At 43.0% G+C, this 12,406-nt stretch overlaps 1 protein-coding gene and 1 long non-coding RNA gene across 3 annotated transcripts in view; both read left to right on the top strand.

Moving 5' to 3' along the window:
- Nucleotides 1-12,406, top strand: part of LOC309476671 (complement factor H-like) — a 139,557-nt gene that overhangs the window by 116,774 nt on the left and 10,377 nt on the right. For both annotated transcript variants that reach the window (XM_082139813.1, XM_082139814.1), the window contains 3 exons: nucleotides 388-579; nucleotides 687-878; nucleotides 2,116-2,301. In XM_082139813.1, coding sequence (XP_081995939.1) covers nucleotides 388-579; nucleotides 687-878; nucleotides 2,116-2,301 — 570 coding nt within the window. The remainder of the gene's footprint in view (nucleotides 1-387; nucleotides 580-686; nucleotides 879-2,115; nucleotides 2,302-12,406) is intronic.
- LOC309476741 lies at nucleotides 3,880-5,276 on the top strand. Its single transcript, XR_014198322.1, has 4 exons — nucleotides 3,880-4,004; nucleotides 4,162-4,234; nucleotides 4,417-4,608; nucleotides 5,103-5,276. It is a non-coding gene; the product is annotated as an uncharacterized lncRNA (long non-coding RNA).

The raw sequence follows: 12,406 nt of genomic DNA, 5'->3' as shown, positions 1-12,406 counted from the left end.
CACAGTATCAAAAAGATATATATAATTAAAAGACACTACACAAGACAGTAAATCATTCACACAATGTTCTGGGATGCATGTTCATTTATATATATAAATGAATGCAGGAAAGTCTTGCTTTAGTTGGGGGGATGGGACCATAGATACCAGAGTGAGTTTTAAAGATTATTTGTTAAATATAACAAATGATTGTGTCTGATTTGTCTCACAACGTATACTCCATCTTTAACTCAATACCGTATAACAAAAATGTAATTGTAATGCTAAACCACTACTTGGTAGTACACAATGAAAATCAGTAGTATAGTGAATCCAAAACACTGGGCCACATAAGGTATAAAAGCTTCTGTGTGGATAAATATGTGATCAAATGTCTGCTTTCTCTAGAGGCAACGTGTTCTCTAAACACAACAGTGGAAGACTTAAAAATAGAGCGATTCCCTGATATTGAGGGTCCCATCAAACATGGACACAAGTTAAGGTTTTCATGCAATGGACAAGAGCTGATATTAAAAGGACAGAGAGAAATCACCTGTCAGCCAAATGGAGAATGGAGCAGCCCTTTCCCCAAATGTGAAGGTAAGGCCACAGAATGTAAAAGCCTTGGACTGGACAAAGATAAATCAATGATAGATCTGTTGTTCACATGGAGGATGCTTGATTTATCAGATCTTTATGTTCTTTAGAGGTAATGTGTGTCGCAAACCTGACTATAAACATGAGATCAGACGGACACCCGGGGCCTGAGGTTTCAATCAGACCTCGACACACAATAACTCTTTCATGTGTTGGGAAGGGATCGGAATTACAAGGACAGAGTAAAATCTCCTGCTTGTCAACTGGAGAATGGAACAACCAATTTCCTAAATGTGTAGGAGGTAAGGTTCACAGCTTTACTAGTCAAGTTTTTTTAGGAGTGTTTGTAAGCATCACTATTGCTCATATTAAAGTGTAGGTTCGCCGATTTTCAGCCCACTTTGTATTGTTACATTGTCTGTAGTATATGTAAATGAACAATGTTTACTCTTTCTCTGTTTTATCTGGACAGAGAAATTCCATTTTATTCAACAGCAAAAGTTTGCTGGATGACAATAAAAACTCCAAGGCTTTTGTGAAAAGATCAGATTGTATTTCCGCATTTTTGTATTCCCGCCCACAAACAGTTGGATCGACAGAGGGTTATTAACAGAACAGTTATTATAAGAGTAGGTTTATCACTGAAATTTGTATGGTTGTCTACATTTTAAACAGCATTATGGTAAAAATGGAACACTATGGCAACAGCTTTCTCTACACGACAGTGTATTCCTTCAGGGAGTTGGACAGAACTGATGGAACAGCAGTTTCTTTTAGTTTTTCCCCTCCGTTTGTCCTTAAACACTGTGTTCATAGTCATCCCGTTTGAAAGGGAAGCTACAGACATGGAGGTTTTTCAGATTTTCTGTCACTGTGTTCTAAGAAGTTGCTATAAGAAGTATTTCCTACTAAAGCAAGGCTGTATTTGACTCTGATCAAGTCTATCCATTAGGAGCATACTGGTGGGAGTGGCCTTGGTTGGCAACATGCCCAGTGCATTATGGGTGTTGACTTTTACCTATACCTATTTGGCAAAAGGAAAGACAGTGGCCCCTTTTTCTCTGTTTTCTCTAGTCAGGTAGCTCCAATTTCAACAAAATTTTTTTGCCTTTCTACCACAAAGACAGACACGTTTTATTGAAAGTCATTTTGCCAGAGAATTACTCCTTTAAAGTTTGTGCTCAACTTTGATATGTAATTCATCAGCAACCATCCAAAACACGAGTATATTATATTATATTATATTATATTATATTATATTATATTATATTATATTATATTATATTATATTATATTATATCATATTTATTATATTGAAAAATCCAACCCCGATCTCTTCAAAGCAGAAAGTCATTTTCTTTAAGCATTTGATTAAAATTAAATTACCTTATATACTTACATTAATTTAATGTGCATTACATTAAAAACATGTTCTGTTGTTTAAGGCCATAAAAAAGGCATCTGGCTGATATTGAGATGTGTTAATGCCACATTTACTTGGTGATCTAAAAACAGTCTAAAAAATGTCTTTGCCCTCAGGGAAATGTGAGCGACCACCACAAGTGGACTTTGCAGACACAACAGAAATGACAAAACCTGAATACAATTCAGGGGAGAAAGTTGAATACATCTGCTTTAATAAATACACACTGGTTCAGGATCACCCCTACTCCAAATACTTGACCTGTGAACAAGGCGAATGGAGAGGGAATATTAAGTGTTTAAGTAAGTATGAACACTAAACCATACATCAAAGACACGTTAGGCTTTTCTTACTGTATTTGTTTATTATTATTTGTAAGTTTGATGTAATCTTGTAGTGCTGATGAATCAATGAATGTATATTCTAACAGTGACAGTGAGATGTTGTCTGTTTCAGAGCCTTGTACAGTGACGGTGGAGGAAATGGATAAAAGAGGTATACAGCTGCGATGGCGTCCACGGGAAAAGATATTCTCACCACATGAGGACAGAATCATCTTTGCATGTCAGAGGGGCAAAGATTTAATAGGCAGTATCCCCCTAATACAATTCTGCAATGATGGAGTGATGAATTTGCCTGAGTGTGTGTGACAAGGAGAATAAAACTACAAAATAAACACTTTTTCCCAAGTCAGTTTCGTTGTTTGGGAATTCTTGCAATTAAAACTAAATAAATGATCAAAACAACATTATATGCATGTATGAAAACGACATTAACTCATTTAATGCCAGCTAAGTGAGCATTTGTGTACAATGCAAAAAGCCTGTAAGACCAAAGAGAAATCTGCAAATAATCGTGTGTGTGTGTGTGTGTGTGTGTGTGTGTGTGTGTGTGTGTGTGTGTGTGTGTGTGTGTGTGTGTGTGTGTGTGTGTGTGTGTGTGTGTGTGTGTGTGTGTGTGTGTGTGTGTGTGTGTGTGTGTGTGTGTGTGTGTGTGTGTGTGTGTGTGTGTGTGTGTGTGTGTGTATCGTCAGCCACACCCTCAGCACCAGATTTCTACACATGCTCACCTGATTACTGATCAGCACTGCATCCAATCATCACTGCAACATAAAAGCACACTCATTTCAATTCACTCTAGCCTGGTCTCATCGTTCTAACCTCAACACCTACCCGACTACCTACCTGTGGATACTTACCTGAACGGTCCAGTCCTGAACGGTCCAGTCTTCTGTCTGCTTATGCATTATGTCAGTAAGAGCATATATCTTCCAACCAGATACTCACCTTGCATCTTGTTTCGGAAAAAACTGAGTTTAAGTATGTATGTATGTGTATGTGCAAATATGGGGGGTAAGGAAATGCATGAGTTATCAAACTTTCTTTACTTTGTGCCATTTAATGAAATTGTTCTCTGGGATTCCTGCCGATTACAAATGTGACCACTGACATATATGTATTCTGACCATGAGTTAGGAGCAATAATGCATAAATAACAGAACTTTTAATATTTATATTAATTAAACATCTGTATTGACATGTTTTCTATGCTTACAGAGCTGACAAGTCTATTTTAAATACATAAAAAAAATGTAGACTTCATACTAAAGAGAAAATTTTGGTCACAAATAGAATTAAATAGCAAAACTCCAGCTAATATTAACGCACAAACATAGACCAAGAAACGTTCTGTGCTGTTTAAGCTCAGAACATTTTTGTGAGCCTTTTTACATTCAAACTCAATAGTTTAATTGGAACGTGAATTTGTGAAGTACATCTGTTTAGTCATATTATTGTCTCAAATAATGCAAAATTACAGATTTCGCCCTTAAATAGAAGAACACTGTTAAGTTTTCATATAGCCTAATCATTGGAGGTGGAGCTGAGTCCTGTTTGAATGGGCAGAAGGAAGGGGGAGATTGCCTTTATCTACATTACACAGACTTCAAAGATTCATATCGCAACTGGTCTTAAGACTGTCCGTGAACAAATCTTTTGGAAAACAGGTAATATCAGAATTTTAGGTACATACTATTTTAGGTTTACTGCTAAAGAAATATATAGGAAATAAGGAAAATGTAATTCTTTAAATACTCCATGTTCAGTCGATATACTGTTTATTAGTCTTGTAAACTGTACTAAGCAATCTTTCATGTTTTACAGCTTAAAATGAAATATTTTAAGGGAGTTCTCTTTCTTCTATTAACGATTGTGGATGTCTCAACAAATGCTCAAGGTAACACAATACAAAAAATAGCATGTTTTATGCTGTACAAAAAAAGCATGTTTTTAAAAAAATATATTTTCCCCCCTTTTCATGCCATTAGTTTATGTGAGATACAATTAAACTGCTCTTTATTCCAGTAGAACTATAACATCTCTTTTTATATTGACTGAATTGTATTTCTTCTTCTACAGAGGTAACATGTGAGGGCGAACAACTCATCAATGTTGACATTTTAATTGGACATCCAGGTACCGTTTCACCTTATAAACCTGGACATATCTTAGTTTTTCGATGCACAGATGTGACCTTGAAGATGTACGGCCAACGCACAATTGAATGCCTGTCAAGTGGAAAATGGGATAACCCATATCCAAAATGTGGAGGTATGTAGAGATACTACAGTAATATATATGCTTTAAATATTTAAGGTTTGTTTTAACTAATGAAATGTTTTTTTTATAATGTTGAAAAAATATCATTGTAATTTATATAAAACAATTAATGCATTATTTTATGCTTTATTCATTAAAACATCTACAATTCAATACACACACACACATGAACTCTGTTCCATATTTCATCTCTTAGTGTGAGTTAATTAACAACTAACTAGCCTCAGTCTACACTACACAGCGAAGGAAAAAATAAATAATAATAATTAGATGCCTATGCGATTGGAAATGTACCAGATAGCCTATTGTGGTTGTAGGGCAAAGTTAATTTTGTGAACTAGCCTAATATGATTTTCAACTTTGAAAAAAAAAAAACTGTAGGTCTGATAGTTGACATTGTATATTAAGAAATATGACATATATTCTCATAAATAGATAAGTCCGGATAAGGACACTGCAGTGAGCATGTCCTCTAAAAACAACAGTGGAAGACTTAATAATGGAGCGATTCCCTGAACTCAAGGGTCCAGTTAAACCTGGACATGGTTTTATATTTTCATGCATAAAATTCAAATGTGGTTCTAAAATTATTTCATTCAGACCTGGACACACAATAACTCTTTCATGTGTTGGGAAGGGATCGAAATTACAAGGACAGAGTAAAACGTACTCGGTTACTAACGTAACCTCGGTTCTCTCTAGAGAGGAAACGAGTACTGCGTAAGTCTTACGCTAGGGGAAAATCTCTTTTCCGCGAGATACTGAAGCCAAAAAATTATCCTTAATTTTGAAATAATGTAAAACGCGTTGCGGCAGCATGCAGACATAGGCGAGACGGCTTGCGCGCCTATTGGCTGCCCTGCGGCAACTGCAGCAGCCTATCGATAAGGCCCTATCGTGACGTCAGTACCAATGGGGGCGCTTCGCGCCCAATACGTCACGTCCCGCCGAAACGGGCGTGGCCTGGGGCTATAAATATAGCATCGAAAGGCTAGCTTACCGGTTTTTCATCGCCGGAGCGAACCGGAGCGCGCGCAGGCACGGCAAGATACGCAGTACTCGTTTCCTCTCTAGAGAGAACCGAGGTTACGTTAGTAACCGAGTACGTTCTCTTACGAGAGGTACTCTCATACTGCGTAAGTCTTACGCTAGGGGAAACAGTGTAAAACGCCGTGCGTGCTTGAGACATAACACTAAAGTCCCAAGGGCAGGTGCCCGGGGCTCATATAGTGCCTAATCACAAGGGACTCACAGAGAATCCGGGAAGAGGGGCTAGAATAGCATCATTCCTGTAATATAGAGCTCTGATAAGAGCATATTATATCAAGTGTTCCACACAGCCAGGGCGAACACGGCCTGGACTGATAAATATGGGGGACTTACGCACTGCCCATAGAAGTATACATACGATCAGTGATCGACGCTCTAGCGGTTTCAGCATCCTGAGCCGATAGGATCGGGCGGGCAATACTGAAAATTTAAACCGAGAGCAACCTAGCTTGCAAAGCGGGAACCTCAAGGTTATAGAACCTTATAAATGTAGACGGGGAGGCCCAGCCTGCCGCCATACAGATATCTTGCAAGGCAATCCCACTGGACCAAGCCCACGACGAGGCCATGCCTCTTGTGGAGTGCGCTTTGACACCTATCGGGCATTGCAGGCCCTTGGATGTGTAAGCTAGCGCTATAGAATCAACTACCCATCTGGATAGGCTCTGTTTTGACGCAGCTAGTCCCTTAGAACGTCCGCTGAACAAAACGAAGAGCTGCTCCGTCTGTCTGAAAACAGATGAGCGAGACACATAGGCTCTTAACGCCCTGACCGGGCAAAGGAAGCCTGCGTCCCCTTCCTCTTCAGATACCGGCAGGGCCGACAGGGAGATAACCTGTGCCCTAAACGGTGTGTTGAGGGATTTAGGAACATATCCGTGCTTTGGTTTGAGTATGACTCTCGAGTCATTAGGCCCAAACTCCATACACGTCGCGCTCACTGAGAGCGCTTGCAAATCCCCTATGCGCTTCACTGAAGCGAGAGCCAGAAGAAACACTGTTTAGAAAGACAAGAGTTTCAGGTCTATTGACTGTATTGGCTCGAATGGGGCACCTTTCATGGCTTCCAGAACCGTGGAAAGGTCCCAAACGGGAACTGAGGGTGGTCTGGGAGGGTTCAGCCTCTTAGCTCCTCTAAGGAAGCGAATGACCAGATCGTTCCTTCCTAATGACTGACCAAGCGGTGGTTCAGCGAACGTTGCTATGGCCGCCATATAAACTTTGAGCGTGGATGGGGTTCTGCCCTTATCCAGAAGCTCTTGTAAAAAGGAGAGAACCTCCGGCACCCCACAGCGTGAGGGTGAAGTGCCACTCGCTGTACACCAGCTAGTGAACACAGACCATTTTGAGGAATAGAGCCGCCTCGTAGATGGAGCTCTAGCCTGCGTGATCGTGTTTAACACTCCCGCTGGGAGGTTAATGGGTACCCGTTGATGGCCCACACATGTAGGGACCAAAGCTCCGGGCGAGGATGCCAGATCGAGCCGTTCGCCTGTGAGAGGAGATCCCTCCTCACCGGTATCGGCCACGGGGCGGTACTCGTCAGCTGCATCAGGACTGGAAACCAGACTTGGTTTGTCCAAAATGGGGCGACGAGTAGCACTGGGCATCCGCTCTCCCTGATTCGCTCTAACACCTGGGGTAGGAGCGTGACAGGGGGAAACGCATAGAGCGGGCAGCGGGGCCAGACGTGAGCCAGCGCATCCCTGCTCTTGGAGAAGAATTCCTGACAATGAGCGTTCTCTTGAGACGCAAATACGTCTATTTCCGCTCTACCAAATGTCCTCCATAGCATTTTGACTGTCTGTGGATGTAAAGACCAATCTCCTGTCGGCAGATTGTTTCTGGTCAGTCTGTCTGGTCCCACATTCAGATGGCCGGGCACATGCGCTGCCCTGAGCGAGCGCAGATTGTGCTGAGCCCAGACCAGGAGGCGTTCCGTCAGCCTGTGAAGGATTCTGGATTTGATACCTCCTTGGTGATTTATATAAGCCACCACTGACATGTTGTCCGAACGGACCAAGACGTGGTGTCTTTTTATCTGGGGACAAAAACGCCTCAGCGCGTTGTCGACTGCCATCAGTTTATATGCAGAAGCTTTTCCCGTTCCGACCACTGGCCGAATAACGGTCTGCCCTCGAGCAGCGCTCCCCATCCCGAGGTTGAGGCGTCCGTAGACACCACCTTCACACTCGAGGAAGTCCCCAGGCTTACACCTGACCGGTAAAAGTCGGTCACTGTCCAAGGTTTCAGAGCTGCGACGCATTTCTGATCGACCTTGAGGCGCGCGAGACCGGAGGTCCAAGCTCTGCGCGGCGCGCGCTTTCAACCAATACTGCAGCGGGCGCATGCGAAGCAGACCCAGCTGAAGCACTGAGGATGCTGAAGCTATGAGACCCAGCATCCTTTGAAACTTTTTGAGCGGGACTAAAAGCGCCGTGGCGAAAAAACTCTGTCATGCGCTGAATACCTAGTCTGCGCTGCGGCGACAGCTGTGCTGTCATGGACAGCGAGTCCAGATCTGTGCCCAGAAAAGATATTTTCTGACTGGGAGACAGTGAACTCTTTGCCCAATTGACTGTGAGACCTAAATTCTCGAGGTGATCGAGTAATATGGTCCTGTGTTCTATGAGCTCCGACTGTGATCGAGCTAGAACCAGCCAATCGTCCAAATAATTCAGCACTCGTATGCCTCGGAGCCTGAGGGGTGCGAGCGCTGCATCCGTGCACATTGTGAATACACGGGGTGACAGGGATAGGCCAAATGGCAGGACTGTGTACTGATATGCCTGGCCCTCGAAAGGCGAATCTCAGAAATCGCCTGTGACGTGACGCTATTTGTATTTGAAAATAAGCGTCTTTCAGATCTATCGACATGAACCAGTCCCCTTGGCAAATTTGCGAGAGGATTTTCTTGGTCGTGAGCATTCTGAACCGTCGTTTCAGAAGTGCTTTGTTTAGTCGTCTTAGATCTAAAAAGGGTCTGAGACCCCCGTCTTTTTTATTTTTTTTATTTTTTGGGTACCAGAAAATATCTGCTGTACATGCCCCCTTCGCTCTGAGCTTGTGATAGGGGTTCTATAGCCCCTTTGCTCAGTAACTTCGCTATTTCGGCCCGAAGTAGGTGTGCTACTTCCTTTTTCACCGTAGTATCGATTCGCGCCGCTTTGCGTTGCGGGCGTCGACCGAACTGTAGCGAATAGCCTCTTTCTATAATGTCTAGCACCCACTTCGAAACCCCGGGTAGCCTTGCCCATGCGTTTGCACGAATGGCTAGGGGTTGAATGCGAAGCGCGCTCTGGTCGCTCAGCGACAGAGGGGCTTCAGTGTGCTGCAACATAAGCGTCGCGCTTATGACATTTGAGGCAGGGGGCGCGCTGATAACAGCGGGCAGATTGCCCGCGCTCGACTCCTCTGCGGTGGTCAACCGAGAGGGGGAGGGCTGGGCGAGTCCCGTAAGACCTGTCATGTCTATGTGTGAATGTGGGCGCGGGATAGCGGGCACATTTACAACACTGAGAGCATTGTCTGCCTGAGCAGAGCGAATGCATGTTGGTTTCGTTTTACAGAAACCTTGAGACATGCAGAACGTAGTGTTTGTGGGTACTGGGCAGTGGGCACATTTACCACATTTAATGCGCAATCGATCTGGGTCGATTTCATGTGCGCGAGCCCTGTGCGACGGGCTGTGTTTCTGTGTAGGAATGAGCACTGGGCAGGCAGTGGGCATTTTGTCTACACTTATAACACCATCGGCCGTGGCCGGGACACCAGAAAATACACTCTATGGGATTTATCTGGGTAGCCGTAAAGCGGCGTTTGTGTGCAGGCAAGCGGGCTGTGTCGCCGACTTGTTTACTGCGGAATACACTGGAACAGTCGCATTTACTGGAACTGAACGAGCGAGAAGTTGCCATAGAAACAGAGAGCGTCAACATGCTGGCGTTTGTTTGCAGGCGTGCGTGCCTTACAACAGGCTCGCTCACTGCAGTATGACATTTCCAGTCGCCCGAACTTCAGAGGGGAATGAGAAATAGAATTCGGCCCGGCCGCAGCGGGACATTAACACTCTTTTCTCCTTTCGCCAGTGGCGCACGGGAAACCATAGAAACGGTGTTTGGGTGCAGGCGAGCGGGTTGTACAACGCGCTCGTTGGCTGCAAAATGCACATCTGCAGTCGCCTTTCAGGGAACTGACAGAGCGAAGCATTGGAGGCATAATTAATCTGCCGTTAGACCGAGATTCGAACACCGGTCTCTCGTGTGAAAAAACAAAGATTCCGCCACTGAGCCACAGGGGGGGAACACAAAGGCTTTCAGATGCACGAGCATATAACAGCGTCAACATGTTTTCTTCTGATTGACGCGTGAATGGGGCGCAGAGGCGGGGTAGCTTTCTTGTACGTAAAGAAAAACTAACCCCGACCGTCCGCTTCCAGCCTCCCCTGTGAACGGCGCATTTTGCGCGGCTCGAACAGAGGGAGAGAGAAAGCTAGCCCCGTGACCGTCCGCTCCTGACATCCCCTGTGAACGGCGCGGTTTGCGCGGCTCGAACAGAGGGAGAGCAGGTATCATCCTCCAAGCAGGCAAGGCAAGCGGGCGCACCGGCGAGCTTTGCGGGTTGGGGGGGGGAAAGGGGCGTCTTGAAAAAGACGCCCGGCTCTTTTAGTGCAATGAGAGTGTGTGTCGCGGCGGCGAACACACACACATACACAAAACACAGTAACAGAGAAAAGGATATGTACGCCGGAAAGCGTCAGCAGGAACGGCGACTGAAGGCGGCGAGTTGTCGACCGGCAGCTTCAGATGCAGATAAATCCCGCTGGGTGCTTGAGTCAGACGGCGCGGCTTCCTCTCAGGATCCAGCGATGCGTGAGCCCGCTGAAGAGATGAAAAATCGGTAAGCTAGCCTTTCGATGCTATATTTATAGCCCCAGGCCACGCCCGTTTCGGCGGGACGTGACGTATTGGGCGCGAAGCGCCCCCATTGGTACTGACGTCACGATAGGGCCTTATCGATAGGCTGCTGCAGTTGCCGCAGGGCAGCCAATAGGCGCGCAAGCCGTCTCGCCTATGTCTGCATGCTGCCGCAACGCGTTTTACATTATTTCAAAATTAAGGATAATTTTTTGGCTTCAGTATCTCGCGGAAAAGAGATTTTCCCCTAGCGTAAGACTTACGCAGTACGAGAGTACCTCTCGTAAGAGAACCACTTGCTTGTCCCATTTCCTAAATGTGTAAGAGATAAGGTCACATTATGTAAAAGCATTTAATTTAATTTTAATTAGTTGTCAGTACTTTTACATCATGTTTTGTGGAACGTTACTCATTGGCATGCAAATCTCTTGTGACTTGGACCAGGAAGCAACATAGTTACACACTAGCAATGTGACAGCGGGTTTTGCATGGATAAACCACTTGAATTTTCTTCAGAAAAATTAAAGGGTCAAAAGTGGGTTTTCACAGAAGAAGCATTTTTGGTTCCTCAGTGAACAGTTCTTAAAAGTACCCATTTTTCTTAGTGTGAAGATCTGAAGAACCATTTTCCACTATAAAGAATATTTTGTGGGAAGGAAAGGTTCTGTGGATGTTAAAGTTCTTCATGGAACTAGATGTCAATAAAGAAGCTTTATTTTTAAGAGTGTAAAGAGTGCATTAGGCCTATATTTACTTATAAAACACAAACACCAAAATGCAGGTGACATCAGATTGAATTTTTCATTATATGTTAAATATCCTAAATTATTTTTACCTGTTTAAGTGGATGGGCAGCCTGACATAAATGCTTCTTTTTTTTTTAGAGGTATCGTGTGTCCCAGACAAGACAGAGGGAAACATGAGAGTGGAGGGACTCCCTGATTATGATGAATTAAGCAAATATGGACACAGGTTGACATTTTCATGTGTTAGTTATGGGCAGATTTTACAAGGACCGAAAGAAATCACCTGCCTGTCGAATGGACAATGGAGCAGCCCATTTCCCAAATGTGTAGGTAAGGCCACAGAGGTTATATTCAAATTTAATATAACAAAAGACATAGTACATATCTATAAATAAATAAAACTTTGTATATAATTGTTGGTTTATACTATTTTGAATATTGCTACAAAATATTTTGTATAATTAATGTTTATTATTATTTAATAATATTACTCATTCTATTTTATAAGATTTCAGGTGTGATTATTTTAATATATTATACATGATTTTATTTCACAATACTATTTTGATCTCAAAAAATAAACTGTCTGCACACTTAAATCCTTTAAGCAAATTTAATCACCAAGCTTTCGGTCAAACGACCATCCTCAGGGCAGGATGAGGATGGTCGTTTGACTGAAAGCTTGGTGATTAAATTTGCTTAAAGGATTTAAGAGTGCAGACAGTTTATTTTTTGAGATCTTCAGTCTTGTTTGTCTGGCACCTTGGTGATCGTGAGTGCGGTGTAACTTCTTCAAAACAATACTATTTTGAAAAATTATTTTGTTGTATAATTAATATTAATGTGTTCATATTATATTATTCACTTTTTAAATATTTCATATTTTGGTGCAATTCTTTCATTATTATATATTTTATCAAATTCTTTTGCATATTGCTAGGTAAAATACAGCGTAGGAATAAAAAAAATTGGTTCAGAGGGGTAGAGATGCAGTTTGACTTCATGCTGACGTTTTTTAATGCAAGTCCACTGGAGGCGAGTGTAGTAATGAACCCGTGTGCAGTTTATTTAATCCAA

Source organism: Leuciscus leuciscus, assembly GCF_965113295.1.
Source record: "Leuciscus leuciscus genome assembly, chromosome: 15".
Classification (NCBI taxonomy): domain Eukaryota; kingdom Metazoa; phylum Chordata; class Actinopteri; order Cypriniformes; family Leuciscidae; genus Leuciscus; species Leuciscus leuciscus.
This window is presented reverse-complemented; position numbering and strand designations above follow the sequence as displayed.